General features: G+C 46.9%; 1 protein-coding gene across 4 annotated transcripts in view; it reads left to right on the plus strand.

Annotated features, from left to right (window-relative positions):
- Window positions 1–20386, plus strand: part of CLUH (CLUH binding protein of NUMT mRNA) — a 133682-nt gene that overhangs the window by 18607 nt on the left and 94689 nt on the right. The window contains exon 1 of one of the 4 annotated variants that reach the window (XM_075335294.1): window positions 3792–3851. The exons of the other annotated variants lie outside the window; for them this stretch is intronic. Within the exon in view, the coding sequence (XP_075191409.1) occupies window positions 3830–3851 (22 nt within the window). The 5' untranslated portion in view covers window positions 3792–3829. Of the gene's footprint in view, window positions 1–3791; window positions 3852–20386 lie in introns of those variants that run through there. 4 annotated transcript variants of the gene reach the window in all.

The following is a 20386-nucleotide window of genomic DNA, read 5'->3' on the forward strand; positions in this document are numbered from 1 at the left end:
GTGGCATATGTGGGAAGATGGAGCTGCAGGGTGAGTGGCATATGAGGGAAGATGGAGCTGCAGGGTGAGTGGCATATGAGGGAAGATGGAGTTGCAGGGTGAGTGGCATATGAGGGAAGATGGAGCTGCAGGGTGAGTGGCATATGAGGGAAGATGGAGCTGCAGGGTGAGTGGCATATGTGGGAAGATGGAGCTGCAGGGTGAGTGGCATATGAGGGAAGATGGAGTTGCAGGGTGAGTGGTATATGAGGGAAGATGGAGTTGCAGGGTGAGTGGCATATGAGGGAAGATGGAGTTGCAGGGTGAGTGGCATATGAGGGAAGATGGAGTTGCAGGGTGAGTGGCATATGAGGGAAGATGGAGTTGCAGGGTGAGTGGCATATGAGGGAAGATGGAGCTGCAGGGTGAGTGGCATATGTGGGAAGATGGAGCTGCAGGGTGAGTGGCATATGTGGGAAGATGGAGTTGCAGGGTGAGTGGCATATGTGGGAAGCTGGAGTTGCAGGGTGAGTGGCATATGTGGGAAGCTGGAGTTGCAGGGTGAGTGGCATATGTGGGAAGATGGAGCTGCAGGGTGAGTGGCATATGTGGGAAGATGGAGTTGCAGGGTGAGTGGCATATGTGGGAAGATGGAGTTGCAGGGTGAGTGGCATATGTGGGAAGCTGGAGTTGCAGGGTGAGTGGCATATGTGGAAAGATGAAGTTGCAGGGTGAGTGGCATATGAGGGCTGCAGACTGACAGAAGGATGTGAAGGGGTGCAGAGTGTTTGAGAGGGGTAAGTTGGGGTACAGGCAGGGTGAGATATGTGGGCAGGGTGTGTGACATATCTGGGTGTAGTGTGTGTGATCTGGGGGGTGCAGGTTGTATGGGGAGCAGGGTGTGTGACATATGGGGGTGTAGTGCGTGTGATATGGGGGTGCATGCTGTATGGGGAGCAGGGTGTGTGACATATGGGGGTGTAGTATATTACAGGTGTGCTATATGGAGGTGTATATAGTGGTGTAGTATATGGGGGTATAGTGATGTAGTATATTACAGGTGTACTATATGGAGGCGTAGTATATTACAGGTGTGCTATATGGAGGTGTAGTATATTACAGGTGTGCTATATAGGGGTGTAGTGATGTAGTATATTACAGGTGTACTATATGGAGGTGTAGTATCTTACAGGTGTACTATATGAGGGTGTACTATATGAGGGTGTACTATATGAGGGTGTACTATATGAGGGTGTACTATATGAGGGTGTACTATATGAGGGTGTACTATATGAGGGTGTACTATATGAGGGTGTACTATATGAGGGTGTACTATATGAGGGTGTACTATATGAGGGTGTACTATATGAGGGTGTACTATATGAGGGTGTACTATATGAGGGTGTACTATATGAGGGTGTACTATATGAGGGTGTACTATATGAGGGTGTACTATATGAGGGTGTACTATATGAGGGTGTACTATATGAGGGTGTACTATATGAGGGTGTACTATATTACAGGTGTAGTATATGGGGTGTAGAGATGTAGTATATTACAGGTGTAGTATATGGGGTGTAGAGATGTAGTATATTACAGGTGTAGTATATAGGGGTGTAATGATGTAGTATATCGGAGGTGTATTATATAGTGGTGTAGTATAATACAGGTGTATATGGGGGTGTAGTATATTACAGGTATATGGAGGGAGTGTAGTATAATACAGGTGTAGTATATGGGGGTGTAGTTTATTACAGGTGTAGTATATGGAGGGGGTGTAGTAATGTAGTATATTGGGTAGAACTGAGGTAATTATATTAGTCCGGCCCTCTAAACCAATCCCAATTTTTCATGCGGCCCCATGGGAAAATTTATTGCCCACCCCTGCTCTACATTATGCTGCTCTTAGATTAAATAGAAAAAATCTGCTGACAGATTCCCTTTAAGCTGTTTTACAACATTATGTGATCCTTTAATGCAGGCTTTAAAGGATTCACAATAAATTTTTACCCTCTAGTCAAAGGAATAACTTCGTGATTGCTGGGGTCTGGGCCCCTATTCTGTCATTAAGAACATTATTCAGGAAACAGAGTCTTGCCTGGGTATAGGTACGCTCTTGAAGATGCAATAAAAGAAAAACCCTTTTAATGGATAGGGGCAACTTGCTGATCCCAAGAATGTGTGTCTGGGACCCGGCCGCTAGAGAGCCTTCTCTGGAATGGAGCTGATTTGCCGCTACTCAACCTAACCATTGTTTATGGGGCTGCCAGAGAAGGCGGAGTAGCGCCCTCTGGTATTTCTGGTAGTCACCACTGCTTCTTTAACATGCTGGAAGCAGAGGCAGGTTCCCACATTGGAGAAGCTCAAGGGATCTAGCCACCATCAGAGTTACACTTACAAGCTGTATGGTAAACAGCTTGTAAGCGAGCACTCCTTGCCTAGGAAACCGGCCAACTGATAGACTAAAGCGGGCTTTACACGCAACGACATCGCTAACTAGATGTGGTTGGGGTCACGAAATTCGTGACGCACATCCGGACTCGTTAGCAACGTTGTTGCGTGTGAAACGCACGAACAACCGTTAACGATCAAAATTACTCACCTAATCGTTGATCGTTGACACGTCGTTCTAATCCCAATTATCGTTGCTGTTGCAGGACGCAGGTTGTTCGTCGTTCCTGAGGCAGCACACATCGCTACGTGTGACACCCTGGGAACGAGGAACATCATCGTACCTGCGGCCGTCGGCAATGAGGAAGGAAGGAGGTGGGCGGGATGTTACGTCCGCTCCTTCGCTTCTATTGGGCGGCCGCTTAGTGACGGCGCTGTGATGCCGAACGAACCTCCCCCTTAAAGGAGAGATTGTTTTCGGCGGCCACAGCGACGTCGGTGAAGAGGTAATTGCGTGTGACGCTGCCGTATCGATATTGTTCGCTACGGCAGCGTTCACCCCGTGACGCGCCACAGACGTGGGCGGGTGCTATCGCTCGCGACATCGTTAGCGATGTTGCAGCGCGTAGAGCCCGCTTTAATCCCCCCTTCTTAAGAACGGAGAGTAATTTTTTTCCAGCACCCATGACAGCACCACGATGTAAGGGTGCTGTCATGGGTTCAGAAAAAACACATTACCGGTAAGTAATTACGTATTTATAAAAGTTAAATTGCAAAGTTGGTTGATTTTTTTTTTACAACTTATCAATTTTACCCATTTAAGAGGTTGAGACTTCTCCTTTAAACGCAACAGGACATAATCTTTTAGGAGTTTGGCAATCTTTACCGACACACTAATGTTTAATTGTTTTCTTGCAACCTGAAACTACTAAAAAAACAAACAAAAAAACAATTTTGCTAAAAATCCCCGAAAATGGTTGTAATTGCAGCACAAGATTTATGAAGCGTATAACGGAAATGTCCAATTAGGAGAATCGTATATATAAGACCTGGAGAGGAAAGTGAGACTGTTGTGTGGTGTTATTGTGCGTGGCTTCGCTTCTGTTTGTGGATGGCGTGCTTTGCAGGAATTACACATAATATCCCTTGTTTGGATCATATGACCTTCCCGAGTCGCGGGTAGTTGGAGCATGACAATGTATGTTCCCAGCCAGGGGCTCAGAAACACTAAGCTGGTTCCATAACCAGGAGCAGATTCTATAGACTCGTTAAACCCACGGAGCCTGTTCTTCCCTCTGCCTCGGGTTGCGGACACACCCAGAGCATTTTTTAAACTTTTGTGCCAGTATTGAAGATAATCTGCTCCCCCCTCGTATATTTAATACTGCGGGGTTACGGCTATGTCTTACGGCCTCCTGTACAGGATCACCATGATAAGCCATTTACGTCACCTATAATCATGGACATCGGGCTCGCTGCAGGTAATTTAGGCTTGTTTTTTGTCTCTCTTCACGATGCTGGTCTGTTCGTTTACTTTTCTCAGCTTTGCTTTTCACATGTCTGTGTCTGTGTGGTCTCAAGGATTTCTGCCGTGAATCATGTTTCCCAAACCGATGTACAAAGTGCAATGTCGATCACCTAGAAAGGGAAAAAGGTAAACTTATCCGCGTTGTTACATACACTTGAGCCACCTAATGTGACATACAGGAGGTTATTAGAGATTCCCGCCGATCCTTCCAGTTTTAAGATATTATTTTTTTCTTAAACTCTTAGGCTATGTGCCCACGCTGCGGAAAATGCGTGGATTTTGCCACGGATTTCTCGCGGAAAAGCTGCGCTCAGGTGCTCAGGCACTTCCCAGCCATTTCTATGGCATTTTGGAAATGCTGTGCCCACGCTGCGGATTTTTCCGCAGCGGATTTCGTGCGGATTTTGATCCGGAAAAATCTGCAACATGTCAATTATTGTTGCGGATTTTCATCCGGATTTTGGCTTTAAAATTGGGGAAAAAAAAAAATCCGCGGCAAATCCGCACCTTTGAAAAGGTGCGGATTTTGCGGGAAAGCTGCGAATTTTGATGCAGAAAAATCCGCAGCTACATTCTCCCGTGAACACATAGCCTTAAGTTAGTGCTGCATACGGACCTTGTCAGCTGTTTATCTAATTCTGTAGTATCCAAAGAGTTCTGTGATATAAACCATACAGTTATAGAAGGTGCCCTTGCAAAAATATGTTGCAGGTTTAGTGAAAATTTGCAGCATAATTTGTAATGTTGCAGATTGTAATCCCGCACTGCAGGTTACTCTATACAGCCAAGAGGATCTCATACAGTTAGGTCCAGAAATATTTGGACAGTGACACAAGTTTTGTTATTTTAGCTGTTTACAAAAACATGTTCAGAAATACAATTATATATATATGGGCTGAAAGTGCACACTCCCAGCTGCAATATGAGAGTTTTCACATCCAAATCGGAGAAAGGGTTTAGGAATCATAGCTCTGTAATGCATAGCCTCCTCTTTTTCAAGGGACCAAAAGTAATTGGACAAGGGACTCTAAGGGCTGCAATTAACTCTGAAGGCGTCTCCCTCGTTAACCTGTAATCAATGAAGTAGTTAAAAGGTCTGGGGTTGATTACAGGTGTGTGGTTTTGCATTTGGAAGCTGTTGCTGTGACCAGACAACATGCAGTCTAAGGAACTCTCAATTGAGGTGAAGCAGAACATCCTGAGGCTGAAAAAAAAGAAAAAATCCATCAGAGAGATAGCAGACATGCTTGGAGTAGCAAAATCAACAGTCGGGTACATTCTGAGAAAAAAGGAATTGACTGGTGAGCTTGGGAACTCAAAAAGGCCTGGGCGTCCACTGATGACAACAGTGGTGGATGATCGCTGCATACTTTCTTTGGTGAAGAAGAACCCGTTCACAACATCAACTGAAGTCCAGAACACTCTCAGTGAAGTAGGTGTATCTGTCTCTAAGTCAACAGTAAAGAGAAGACTCCATGAAAGTAAATACAAAGGGTTCACATCTAGATGCAAACCATTCATCAATTCCAAAAATAGACAGGCCAGAGTTAAATTTGCTGAAAAACACCTCATGAAGCCAGCTCAGTTCTGGAAAAGTATTCTATGGACAGATGAGACCAAGATCAACCTGTACCAGAATGATGGGAAGAAAAAAGTTTGGAGAAGAAAGGGAACGGCACATGATCCAAGGCACACCACATCCTCTGTAAAACATGGTGGAGGCAACGTGATGGCATGGGCATGCATGGCTTTCAATGGCACTGGGTCACTTGTGTTTATTGATGACATAACAGCAGACAAGAGTAGCCGGATGAATTCTGAAGTGTACCGGGATATACTTTCAGCCCAGATTCAGCCAAATGCCGCAAAGTTGATCGGACGGCGCTTCATAGTACAGATGGACAATGACCCCAAGCATACAGCCAAAGCTACCCAGGAGTTCATGAGTGCAAAAAAGTGGAACATTCTGCAATGGCCAAGTCAATCACCAGATCTTAACCCAATTGAGCATGCATTTCACTTGCTCAAATCCAGACTTAAGACGGAAAGACCCACAAACAAGCAAGACCTGAAGGCTGCGGCTGTAAAGGCCTGGCAAAGCATTAAGAAGGAGGAAACCCAGCGTTTGGTGATGTCCATGGGTTCCAGACTTAAGGCAGTGATTGCCTCCAAAGGATTCGCAACAAAATATTGAAAATAAAAATATTTTGTTTGGGTTTGGTTTATTTGTCCAATTACTTTTGACCTCCTAAAATGTGGAGTGTTTGTAAAGAAATGTGTACAATTCCTACAATTTCTATCAGATATTTTTGTTCAAACCTTCAAATTAAACGTTACAATCTGCACTTGAATTCTGTTGTAGAGGTTTCATTTCAAATCCAATGCGGTGGCATGCAGAGCCCAACTCGCGAAAATTGTGTCACTGTCCAAATATTTCTGGACCTAACTGTACATTCACATTAATTAGAAGCAGATTTTCTGTACACAACTTGTGGCCAATCCTCTATCAATCTGAGTGGACAAACCTTAAGGCTATGCGCGCACTAGAAAAGTGATTTTTCTCAAGAAAATTTCTTGAGAAACTTCTGGGAGTTGAAGATTACCACATCTGCGGTAAAAAAAACGCACAAAAGCCACTGGAAAAACGCATGCGGTTTTGCCACGTTTTTGCTGCGGTTTTTCCACAGGTTGGTCCCTGCAGTTTTTTATGCTGTAACTGCAATAAATAATATAGATAATAGATAGATAATCGATAGACAGACAGATAATGGATAGAGGGAAAGATGGATAGATGAATAGGTAGATGGATAATAGATGAGAAAGACATATATAATGTCCTACCTCCCTGCATTTTCTAAGCTGGCACCCTTTAGTGACTTTCATGTGGCACTAAAGGGTGCTTGGCCTTGTATTTAGACAAAAAAAAAATAATTAAAAAAAAAAAGACGTGGGGTCCCCCCTATCTTTTGTAGCCAGCTAGGGTAAAGCAGACGGCTGCAGCCTGCAAACCACAGCTGGCAGCTTCACCTTGGCTGGTAATCCAAAACAGAGGGCACCCCACGCTGTTATTTTAAATTAAATAAATAATTTAAAACAAAAAACGTGGAGTCTCCCCCCCCCCCCCCGCCCCCCCCCAAATTGGATCACCAGCCAAGGTAAAGCGGACAGTTGTGGTCTGGTATTCTCAGACTAGGGAGGTCCACCGTTATTGGACACTCCCCAGCCTAAAAATAGCAGGCCACAGCCACCCCAGAAGTGGCGCATCCATTAGACGTGCCAATCCTGGCGCTTTGCCCCAACTCATCCCGTTGCCCTGTTGCGGTGGCAAACTAGGTAATATATGGGGTTGATGCCAGATGTGTAATGCCACCTGGCATCAAGCCCTAGGGTTAGTGATGTCACGCGTCTATCAGATACCCGACATCATACACCCAGTCAGTAAGAAATAAAAAATAGACGACAAAAAAAGTTTTATTTGAAAAAACACTCCCCAAAACATTCCCTCTGTCACCAATTTATTGAAAAGAACAATCAAATCCGGGTCCGGCGTAATCCAATAAGGGGGTGCCACGACGTCCATACCATAGCCACTGTCCCAGTCAGTGAAGAACAGAATGTTCACCATTGGCTGGGAGAGCCATGCAGTGACCTGAGCTAACATCATGAGTTCAGCCCAGGTCACTGCAGGGGATGACGAGCGCTGCTCTCAGGAAGTTAGATGAGATCATTACCTGCTGTGATCTCCTGTACTCCTGACATCAGCGCTGTCACTGACTTCTATGTCCGACACGTTCTCAGCGAAGAGTCGCGGGATCCCGTGACGTCACCGCTAGTGACAGTCTCGGGCCGCCCACGAGACGTGACGTGAGAATGTGGCGGGCACAAAAGGCAGTGATAGCGCTGACGTCAGGAGAGCAGGAGATCGTCACAGCAGGTAATCATCTCATCTAACTTCCTGACAGCAGGGCTCGTCATCCCCGCGGCTGCCAGCACTGCAGTGCGGGCAGACACTGACACTGCAGTGCGGGCAGACACTGACACTGCAGTGCGGGCAGCTGCAGGGCTGGAGCGGGACACATACTGCACTGGCACCCGACGGAGGTCACACAGAAGTGCTTCCGTGCGGCGTCCAGGGAGTGTGATGTGTGTGTTTTACTCTCTGCTCCACTTCCTCTTCCTGTCATAATGACATCACTTCCTGCAAAACGCAGGCGGTGATGAACATTACCGCAGGTAAACCGCGGCTATACCGAGGGTATACCGCACATCATTTGCTAGCTGCGGTATACCGCGGTATTTCGCGATTACATTACAGTGAATGGAGTGAAATACCGCAGGTACCTGCAGAAAAGAAGTGACATGCACATTTTCGCAAGAAATTTTCTCAAGAAATTCTGCAGAAAGAATTGTCTTGAGAAAAAAATTGCAGTGTGCGCACAGCTATTTTTTTTTCCCATAGGTTTTGCTGGGGAATGTCTGCAGAAAGATCACAAACATTTCTGAAGAAATCTCTGCAGCAAAACCGTGGGTAAAAAACTAAAACATGTTCAATGAAATAAATGTGAGTGAAACAACTGAAAATATGTCTTATATTCTAGGTTCTTCAAAGTAGTCATCTTTTGCTTTCATTACTACTTTGCATACTCTTGGCATTCTCTTGATGAGCTTCAAGAGGTAGTCACCGGAAATGGTCTTCCAACAGTCTTGAAGGAGTTCCCAGAGATGCTTAGCACTTGTTGGCCCTTTTGCCTTCACTCTGCTGTCCAGCTCACCCCAAACCATCTCGATTGGGTTCAGGTCTTGTGACTGTGGAGACCAGGTCATCTGGTGTAGCATCCCATCACTCTCCTTCTTAGTCAAATAGCCCTTACACAGCCTGGAGGTGTGTTTGGGGTCATTGTCCTGTTGAAAAATAAATGATGGTCCAACTAAACGCAAACCATATGGAATAGCATGCCACTGCAAGATGCTGTGGTAGCCATGCTGGTTCTGTATGCCTTCAATTTTGAATAAATCCCCAACAGTGTCACCAGCAAAGCACCCCCACACCGTCACACCACCTCCTCCATGCTTCATGGTGGGAACCAGCCATGTAGAGTCCATCCGTTCACGTTTTCTACAAAGACACAGTGGTTGGATCCAAAGATCTCAAATTTGGACTCCTCAGACCAAAGCACAGATTTTCACTGGTCTAATTTCTTTAGCCCAAACAAGTCTCTTCTGCTTGTTGCCTGTCCTTAGCAGTGGTTTCCTAGCAGCTATTTTACCATGAAGGCCTGCTGCACAAAGTCTCCTCTTAATATTTGTTCTAGAGATGAGAAGGTGTGTCCAAATGTTTGGTCTGTACTGTACCTCCAATTACAAATGTATAGTTCTCCTGATTAGCTGTGTCTGTTAACTCATGTGCAGGGCATTGTAACTTAGGGGTACTTCTCACATAGCGAGATCGCTGCTGAGTCACAGGTTTTGTGACGCACCAGTGACCTCATCAGCGATCTCGGTGTGTGACACTAAGCGGCGACCTGGTCCCTGCTGTGAAATCGCTGATTGTTACACACTGTTCTGGTTCATTTTTTGCTCATTGGTCTTCCGCAGGGCAGCACACATTGGCGTGTTTGAGAGCGGGAGACCAACGAGCACCGACTGTGTGTAAGCGGCCTACGCTGGTAACCAGGGTAAATATCTGGTAACTAAGCAAAGCACTTTGCTTAGTAACCCGATGTGTACCCTGGCTACGTGTGCAGGGAGCCAGCGCTAAGTGGTGTATTCTGGTAACCAGGGTAAATATCGGGTAACCAAGCAAAGCGCTTTGCTTAGTTACCCGATTTTTACCCTGGTTAGCAAGTGCAGAGTCTCTGGTGAGATCTGCCTGTTTGACAGCTCACCAGCGACCATGTAGCGACGCACGAGCGATCCTGACCAGGTCGTATCGCGGTCGGAATCGCTGGTACGTCGTTTAGTGAGACGGTACCCTTAGTTGCTAGTGGTCGTAACCATGGATACCTAACTCACTATGTGCGTGGTCATAATATGTATAACCAGGCCGCAGCCTAGAAGAAAAAATGGGGGGATAGGTTTCAAAAACCAAAAAAGGGATCCCCAATAAAATATAACTTTTAATCTTAATACTAAAAGGTCAGGGACCAAATCCACAAACATACATGAATAAATAATGTGCCAAAAGTCAAATAACAAATGCTAGGAGGGTGAATGATCACACAGACTGGTCATAACCATGGATACCTAACTGTCACTATGTGCGTGGCCATAACCATGGATACCTAATGCCCTACACATGAGGTAAGAGACATGGCTATATCAGGAGACCGATACTACATTTCTAATTGGTGGCATTTGCTAATATTCGTATTATTACACCTACTACATATTGGGATAGGATCTTGGCGCTGGGAATACCCCTTTAATTTAAGTATTATTATTATTATTATTTATTATTATAGTGCCATTTATTCCATGGCGCTTTACAAGTGAAAGGGTATACGTACAACAATCATTAACAGTACAAAACAGACTGGTATAGGAGGAGAGAGGACCCTGCCCGCGAGGGATCACAGTCTACAGGGAATGGGTGATGGTACAATAGGTGAGGACAGAGCTGGTTGCGCAGTGGTCTACTGGACTGAGGGCTATTGTAGGTTGTAGGCTTGGTGGAAGAGGTGGGTCTTGAGGTTCCTCTTGAAGCTTTCCACGGTAGGGGAGAGTCTGATGTGCTGAGGTAGAGCGTTCCAGAGTATGGGGGATGCACGGGAGAAATCTTGTACGCGATTGTGGGAAGAGGAGATAAGGGAGGAGCAGAGAAGGAGATCTTGTGAGGATCTGAGGTTGCGTGCAGGTAGGTACCGGGAGACTAGGTCACAGATGTAGGGAGGAGACAGGTTGTGGATGGCTTTGTATGTCATGGTTAGTGTTTTGAACTGGAGTCGTTGGGTGATGGGAAGCCAGTGAAGGGATTGGCAGAGTGGCGAGGCTGGAGAGTAGCGAGGGGAGAGGTGGATTAGGCGGGCCGCAGAGTTTAGGATAGATTGGAGGAGTGGAAGAGTGTTGGAAGTAAACACATAGTTCTTGACGTGATTTGCAGCCGGTTCTTCTCCAAAATCCACACCCACCCCGCTGCTAGTATTGAATAAGCCTACATTTGACTTCAGTGGTAAAACACCTGTACACTTTGGTGTTTTTCTGCCTGAAAAAGTCCAAAATGTGACCATGACGTGGAAGTTCCTCATACACATCCCCCCCCCCCCTCCACCCACAACACTTTTTTTTTTTTTTTATTATACATGTCCTACGTGTATGGTCATGTTTTGATATTTATTTTACTAGAATACGACTCCTGCATCAGCAAAGTTTCTACATATGAACAGTGTGAAATGCGACCTGCATGTAATCTGATCACCTGCGCTGCTCATGCACAGGATATTCAATCCACAATAGAAGATGCAATCTATAAAATACTGAAAGCAACATTTATAAAAAAAAAAAATCATGCTTTTTATTAAATATTTATTCATGGATTTACAAAACGTTCCATTTTGTGGGCGTTTTGTCCCATAGAACAAATCCCAGCTGATGCGTTTTGAGCCAAGATGGTACTTGCTGATAACACTTAAGGCTATGTGCGCACGTTGCGTAAATACATGCAGTTACGCTGCGCTTTGTAGCGCAGCGTAACTGCATGCGTCCTGCATCCCCTGCATAATCTATGGAGATTGTGCAGGGGCCGTGCGCACGTGGCGTTTTAGAGCGCAGCGCTTCGGTTGCTGCCCGAAGCGCGCGTTCTAAGAAGTGACATGTCACTTCTTCCGTGCGCTTTGCCGGCAGCCCCTGCTCTGTCTATGGGAGGAGCTGCAGGCAGAGCGCATGGAATCGGCTTTTTTTTTTTTCTTCACTACGGACATTTTCTGCAGCGAATTGAAGCGCACGTGTGGTCTTCAGATCGCTGCAGAAATTTCTGCAGGGCAGAACGCTACGTGCGCACATAGCCTAAGGGTTTATGGAAGAATGTACATAATGTGGATACATGTTTTAATACTTTTAATGGATCTTTAATAAAACACAAGATTTTTTTTCTATATGCTGGATCCGGCATTATGTTTTTTTTAGTGTAAAATATCATGGTCGGGGCTGTGCTGCGGCTCTGCCACTTGGCAGCTTTTGCTTGTATTGTGTCACCCATTAGTTGCGGGTAACACAATACGTTGTCTGTGGTTACAGCTGAACTCGTCAACACCCAAGTGCCACATTGCTACTGGCAGAAAAGGCTTTTGTTGCGTTCAGTCAGTGTGGACTGTTTTTCCATATTCACATACAGTATGTTTTGGTTTTATAAAAACTGATGCCCTCTGTGCATTTCAACATGCGGTTAAACTGTGCATTTTTTGGGAGGCTTTTGGGTTTGTTTGTTTTTTTGGGTTGTTTTTTTTTTTTTTTTGCATTAAAAAATGCTGCCTCAAATCTCCACCAAAAACGCATCAAGTATACATCAAATCACAGGCAATCCGACATTGACTGCCAGCGTGCTTCTGTATGTGACATGCTATAAGGGCTCTTCTCCACTTGCGATTTCTATGTGCGAGTGCGATCCAATAGAAAATCGGATCGCACTCGCACCAGTGTTAATCAATGAGGCCGTGTCCTCTTGCTAAATGTTTTACGGCACATCTCGTGCTCTCGGTGAAATTGCAGCATGCTGCGATTTCACCGAGTCTCAGCTGTCGCACCCCCATGCAATCCTATGGGAGCGAGAAAAAAAATCAGAATCCGTTTGCATGCGCATGTCATACAGATGGCATGCGCATGTCACACGGATCCTTGACACTTGCATACCACGTCACACTGGCTACCGGAGGAATCTCCAGTAATACCAGGCCTGGTCGCGGTTACTTGCACTGAACTCCGGAGCTGTCACCTGAGCTCCAGACTGCAGCCTGAACAGCGAGCGCCGAGTGATTGATTCCCCGGTGATTGCTGTTCAGTTCAGTACAGCTGCAGACACACCGGGCTGATCTCTGGAGCTCAGGTGACAGATCCGGGGTTCAGTGCAACCGCGGCCAGGCCTGGTATTACTGGAGATTCCTCCGGTAGCCAGTCTGACGCGGTATGCGTAAACACTCGCATAGCACTTGCATGTCATACGGATGCTATGTGAGGAAAAAAAACACACACCGTACGCAGACCACACGCAGGACATACACAGGACTCTCGACTCACATTTGTAGCCGAGTGTCGCTGTGAATTTGTAAACACAAGTGGAGAAGAGCCCTAATGTATGTGCTATTCTGCACGATTCCTTCCCAGCACTGGCATTTTACATGTCTGGATAAATGCGAGTCAGCAATGATCACTGAGTGTTGTATTTTGGCATCTATAGCAGTGATATTCGTCCAATCAGCCAAGCTTATTGGCACCAACCTTGGTCTATAGGCACATCAGCAGGTCTTGTGCGCTGTGAGCTTCCCCTTCTTATAGAATCTTTGGTTCACCTTTGTTGAATTCCTTTGTATGTATCAGGATGTCTTTTGTATTCTATTCTGATCACACTGCCCTCAGAGGCTTGACCGCAGGAGTAACGCAGCCTGGAGTCCTTTAATTGCCATCAAAATGACTGATGCCCCTTAAAGGAGTTGTCCGACATAAACTCAAACATTTTTGTTAAGATAATCTGTGCTGTATTGTCATATAAAACACCCCTACATTGTTATTTTTTGTTTTCTAACTTTTGTTCCTCTTGAATTCACCCTTTATTCTCTGCAGCTCCTTGTTTACATTCATCTCAAACTGACCACTTCCTGTGCAAAACCTCAGTCAGAGCTGGCACCGCCCGGCCTCAATGTCCAGCCTCGCCCTTTGCCCGCCCCCTGCACACACATTCCCTGTCAGTATTCAGCCTCAGCACTGACCTGTTATCACTACAGCATTGCAAATAACAGCCCCACATCGGGCTCTGCACCCCACACCACATCGGGCTCTGCACCACACACTCACACATATGGCTCTGCACCGCACACATATGGCTCTGCACCGCACACATATGGCTCTGCACCGCACACATATGGCTCTGCACCGCACACATATGGCTCTGCACCGCACACATATGGCTCTGCACCGCACACATATGGCTCTGCACCGCACACATATGGCTCTGCACCGCACACATATGGCTCTGCACCGCACCGCACACATATGGCTCTGCAGCGCACCGCACACATATGGCTCTGCAGCGCACACGCACAGACAGGGCTCTGCACCGCCCCCCCCCCTTCCCATCCCCCATCCCCATAGGGAACACATGTAGGGAGTGCATACTCACCCGTCCTCGGTCCCCGCCGCTCCTGCATGTTCGCGTGCTGTCTGTGCTCTGGACATATCAGCACAGTAGTGACGTCACCACTGTGCTGAAGAGAGCACAGACAGCGGGACAGTGATGAGAAGCAGCGCTCCTTCTCATCAGCACTTTCAAATGTACCGGCATCTGTGATCTGTGATGCTGGTATATTTGAATGTGCGATCCTGAGCAGGGGCCCGGTGCTGGCGCTGACACCACGGCAGCCGCCGCCAGGCCCCTCCCCCAGGTGACGGACCCCACAGCAGTGCAGGGGGGTGGTTGCGGGGAGAGTAAGGGGTGCGGGGGAATGTGTGGGAGGGTGCAGGGAAGGGGGCGGGGCTCATCGCACTGTACAGCCCAGCAGGAAGGCGACATGCTGTTCCAGATTTGCATGTCAACATGGCCCTGCCCATGTTGACATGAAATGACCGGAAGCAGCAAAATCGCGGCAGGAGCGGTCACATGACCACTCTGAGCCGGGGGAGAGGGGCTGACAGCAGGGCAGGTAAGTGGTCTCTATCTACTTACCTGCCCCAATGTAGCCCAATAGGGGAATAAAAAAAAAGTCAAAAGAAGCCGGATAACCCCTTTAACAGGCGCCATTATAAATCTGTGTGTCCCGTCCTACAGAGGCCACAGCGAGGTCCGGTGAAATTACAGTTGATGTTCCAGCCTTTGAGCCCTCCCAAACATCCCCTTATTCCCTGTTATTGGTCTTCTATGCCCAGGCACCCGCTTTCCTCTATTAGTGGAATGGAATTGAGAGGCATCAGTAGATACACAGGGAAGAAATCTTTTAAGTTTTTGTGAACAGTGGAGAATCCACTCCTATGATACCTTTTGGATACTTCAGTCAAAAAGATCCCTTTGACACATAACAAGAGGATGTGATGGATCTCCCATTGCATTTCCTGCATACTTATGTCCAGTCCTCAGGTAGATTTCCCTGAACTCTCGATTATGTCTTATTGAGAAGGCCAATTAACTTTCCAAAGGGGCTGCATGAAAAACTGGGACTGCTGTGGAGGACCAAACCAATCGGCTGAACTTAAATTCACATTTGGTTTCAGACCACCCCTCTAACACCAAAAGTCTTTTTAATTCAATAATCTAATCACTTTTCTAATGTACTTCAATTAAATGTTCCCTTACGCTCCCACTCTATTCTGACTTCTGCGTCCTTTTTTTTTTTTTATATATTTCTGATGACGTTTTGTTTTGAGAATCAACAATGCATGCTGGGATACTCAAACAGGATGTCATCAGTGGAGCTGAGTTGGTCAACACCCTGAAACTAAGTGTCATCAGTGACGTTCTTTTCAGGGGCTGGGATACTCCCTGTTCTATAGAGTAGGTGCTGGTTGTAAATTCTGACACCTGATCAGTAGGAGCTCCCTGCGTTATATTTCTTTGAATGCACAGTGACTGCGCTCCCTTGACAGTTCTAAAGAGAAGTGACAAGCCGGCAAAAAAGCACACTATCCGTGCAAATTGTAAGGAGACAACACAGCAAGCATGGCCCTGAAGCAGATGTCACTGATGGTGCTTCGTTTCTGGGAGAAAAAAACAGCTGCTGCAGTGAGCACCGCACCAACCCCCAATGACGTCCCATGAGTATCCCAGCATGCACTGAGGATATTCATACGAAATGTCAAAACAAAGAAAGGAGGAAACCCTGGCACCATTCAGCGAGCTAACAGCTCAATCTTCCTATTTCAGGTTTATATATACGGATTATATGGCTTGTAAATTTCTTTGCATTCTGGCCACGGTGCTCATTCCAAAAGACAACAATCCATACAGTCCATGTGAAAAGAGACGGAAGGCACTCGCCAGATATGCGGTAAAAAAAAGCTGTTTTATTCAACCATCAGGTCAGGGGGAAAGGCGGAGGGAGGTGGGTACACACAATCCGTCGGACGACGCCGTCGGACGACGGCCGTTTGATGGTCGAATAAAACAGCTTTTTTTTTTTTTCCCGCATATCTGGTGAGTGCCTTCCGTCTCTTTTCACATGGATCATACAAAATATCATCTGAAAAAAAAATACAAAAACAAGCCAACTGGAAGTTAGATTAGAGAGGGAACAGTAGGGAGCTTTTAATTTTAAGTACTTTAGAAAACTGATTTAGATTATTGAATTAATTAGACTTTTACTATGAAATTCACCTTCATATGGGATCACATTTTTGTTTATGCACACTAAGGGCTCATATGCACATAACTGCTGAATATTCTGCAGCGATTTGACAGTACATGTGCGCTTCAAATCACTACAGAAACACTGCATAATGGATGCAGTTATTTTAACAAAAGCCGATTTCATGCGCTCTGGCTGCTGCCTCCACCATAGACAGAGCAGGAGCTGCATCCGTAGTGCACGGAGTAATTGACATGTTGCCTTTTTGTACCCACGGATTTGGGTCAAAATTTTAGCACCCAAATCGCTGCGTTCATAAATGTTCCTAGTGTTTTACAATGGAAGCCTATGGACGCCGGATCCGGCGTAATGCGGCAAAAAACGGATGTGTGGTGCCCTGGACTAGCCAGGTAGCCACAGACAAAACACACACACACCCCCACCCCCCAGACAGTTACATTAGTCAGACAAAAACCCTTGTTGCCTCCCTCCATGGTCTGATGTCCACGCCAGGTGGGTCGGAGCCAGGCGGTTGGCCCCACCCACCGAGGAGTTCACAGGCCTGGAGGCGGGAAAAGCAATGAGTTCAGTTCAGAAGGTGAAAGTGAGAGGTCACGTACTGCAAGTGTCTGGGTTGGAGCCCAGGCACTGAGAGCAAGGTTGGCAGACGGTGGTGGCCGTCTGCAGGAGTTGGTGGAACTCCGCAGAGCCGTAAGGACCAGGGCTGGGCGGTGGCCCACCGGTACCGGACCGGGGAACAGAGTGAAGCTAAGCACACAGGCAGGGCCATCGGACCCCGACCAGGCTAGGAGCCGCCGTCAATAGTTAAATCCGAATGTGACAGGAACCCCCGGGGGTTCCCTAACTACTAAGTCCCGATTGAAGGCAACCGCTCACACCGTGAGGATATACAGCCACCGCCACCGGCTAGAAATCCGAGGGCCAGCGCCTGCGGGCAAAACGGGCTCCGTTGGGAAGCCATTGGAGTCATCACAGTACACAAAGGTGCAGGGAAAGACAGCCACCATCACCTGTCCGGGGAGAGACACTGCAGGCGGCTGCGGGACCCGTCCATCCACCCGTTTGGTTTACCGGAGACTTTGTGCATCAATTGCTGAGTGAGTACACCCGTGCCATCCGGCACCGCGCCGCGCTGTCCCTGCAGCCCGGCACCTCACCGACCCTGCCTCCCCGTCACACCATCGGGCCCCGGGACCACCAACCCCTACCCACGGAGGGGGAAAACAACATCCCAGCTGCTCGCTACCATTGCTCCCGGGATCCCCGTCACCAGCAGTGGTCGTGCCCATCTTCACCACAACCCGTGGGTGGCGTCACGGACTAAATCCCCAAACAAACCGAAACCCTTTTCACTCACGGGCGAGGAGCGCCGCTCAAGTCCCCGGATCCGGCTCACCGCTCGAGCCAGCGAGCAGCAGCTGCAGCGCCGGAACCGAGCGTTAGCGAGCGCAGCGCCCCGCCCCCCGCGACAGATGCGGCTGCTGGATCCGTTTTTGTACACTGAGCATGCTGCAATGTTTTGAAAAAAACAGATCCAGCAAAAAAAATGGACAAAACTGATGCAAAACGGATCCAACAGATCCGTTTTTTTTATGCATCCGGCATAACGGATCCGTTAAAAAAACGGATCCGGTGGATACGGTTTTTACATTTTTTTGCCGGATCCGTTGGAAAAAAGGATTGTACCTGAATGCAGAAAACTGATGTGTGAAAGTAGCCTAAGTCTAAGGCAGGGGTGTCAAATTCCTTTTCACCAAGGGCCACATCAGCGTTAGGCTACATGCGCACGCTGCATCTTTTTGTGTTCACAAACTGCAGCCAAAACTGCACCTTGTCAGAGAGAGCCTGGAAATGTCACAAAAAACGCATGTAATTTTAGGTGCGTTTTCGGTGCGTTTTTCACACCCTGCGTTTTTGCTGCGTTTTTGTGACAAATGTTGACAAAAACGCAGGAAGAATGAACATGCTGCATTTTATTTGTCACAAACCTTTGACAAATAAAACGCTGACAAACTGCAATGTGCGCATGACAAATCTGACTTCTCATAGACTCTGCTGGGAAGTCAAATGTCAGAAAGTTCTGACAACAAAAAAGCAGCAAAAAAGCAGGAAAAAAAGCAGCGTGCGCATGTAGCCTTATGGTAAGGGCTCATGCAAATCTCCATGCAGCACAGTACAAGCATGGCCCGCACAAACTTTCAGACAGCTGTCCCTTGGTACTAGGGCTATACGAGAGCTGTCACACACCCCATATCCCACCACACAGGCATCTGCACAGCATTGTACTCCCCCATCCCCAAATGCCACACAGGCCTCCCCCCAGCCTTGCACCCAGGTGTTATTTGCAATACACCTCATGGGCCACATAAAATGATGTGGGGGCCGGATTTGGATGTGGGCCTTGAGTTTTGACACCACTGGTCTAACAAGTGGATGTGATAAGCCCCAGATCTGAGGAAGCACTTTCAGGGCCTTAACCCTTACCTCTCCTGTACAGGACATACAACAAAATATCACACAGGCTCAATGTAAAAGGGAGGTAAGGGTTAACCCTCACATGCAAAGGTGAAAAGGGACCAGTGTACAGGGTGGGGCAATATAACAGCAGTTTGGGGAGCAGACATCACCCCTGGAGGACAGAGGAGAAGCACATAGCATATTACATCTGTAGGCTGCATGTAGTGGAGGTGAGCGGGAACATCACTGTTGGACTCAGTGTTCACTAGGAATATACTAAGCCCAGTTATTTGTCTATAGTACATGTTTAAAGGGACACTCACCAGATTTTTGCCACCTAATCTGAGCACAGCATGATGAAGGAAACGAGACCCGGTTTCCAGCGATGTCACTTCCTGGGCTGCTTAGTGTATAAAATCACTGTTTAATCAGCAGTAGATTATGATTACAGGACTACTTGGCATGCTGCAGGTAGTCCACCATATTCATAAGGTCTGTATAACTGCTAGTTCTGCAGCAGAGAAAACATTGATTTTATCAAAATGACAGCAAACAGCTCAGTAAGTGACACATCTCTGGAATCAGGGTCTCTGTCTCTACATTATGCTGCTCTCAGATGGGGAGCAAAAGCCTGGTGACAGATTTCCTTTAAATAAAGCTAGTTTCATTGACTAAAAATGCAGCTGCTTTTTTTTTTTTTATTCACTCTTCATTCCTTGTAATGGTCAAAAAAAGCTGCAAAAATACAATGAAAGCATGGAGCTGCTGCTGCTTTAAAAAATGTAGCGTTTTGCAATTTGTCAGGAAAAAAAAGCAGATGTGTGCATGAGATTTGTGGACTCTGGTTTCATGTAAATACATGGTAACAAAAAGCTGCTTTTTACAGTATCATCAAAACCTATGTAAAAACCATTTAAAAAAAAAAAACAACCCACGCAGTGTGAACATAGCCTAAGTGTAAAAGGCTGACCGCACAGCCCCAGCACACACTCTGGCAATAGTGTAATAAATAACGCCTAGGAGGCATACATACAGCAGAGGTGTATGGCAGTCCCTGCTTTCTTCCTGTACACTCTGCAAACGGGGAGCTCAGCAGCCCCACATCCACCAATCAGAAGATGGCGCTGTCAGGGGCGGAGCTACGATGATACTAACAATCAGAATGGTGAATCTGTCCCTTGCGGCCCTCTGGCTGTTGCTGCCGGCGGGGCGGGATTATGCCCAGCTATGCCATACTCTGTTGTCCTCTGTTACCATGTTCAGACTGTTGTGTTATCACTATTATTGGCCAACCCCTAAGGAACCTGTCTATGCTCAAACTCATTAGGCCGGGGTACACAACCTTTTTTGGTCTGGGGGCTGCATTGTCAGATTGAACTAACTCCAAGGAGCGCAATAAAACTTGTGTATTGGGGGTCTTACCTTCTGATGCCGTATCTGATTTTTAGGGCCTCCGCATATCAGGAGGATAAAGGTCCTCTGCTCCCCATTCACAATACAGAATGATGAGACCTTTCATTCATCTCTC

Source organism: Anomaloglossus baeobatrachus, chromosome 2 (genome assembly GCF_048569485.1).
Source record: "Anomaloglossus baeobatrachus isolate aAnoBae1 chromosome 2, aAnoBae1.hap1, whole genome shotgun sequence".
NCBI classification, from domain to species: Eukaryota; Metazoa; Chordata; class Amphibia; order Anura; family Aromobatidae; genus Anomaloglossus; species Anomaloglossus baeobatrachus.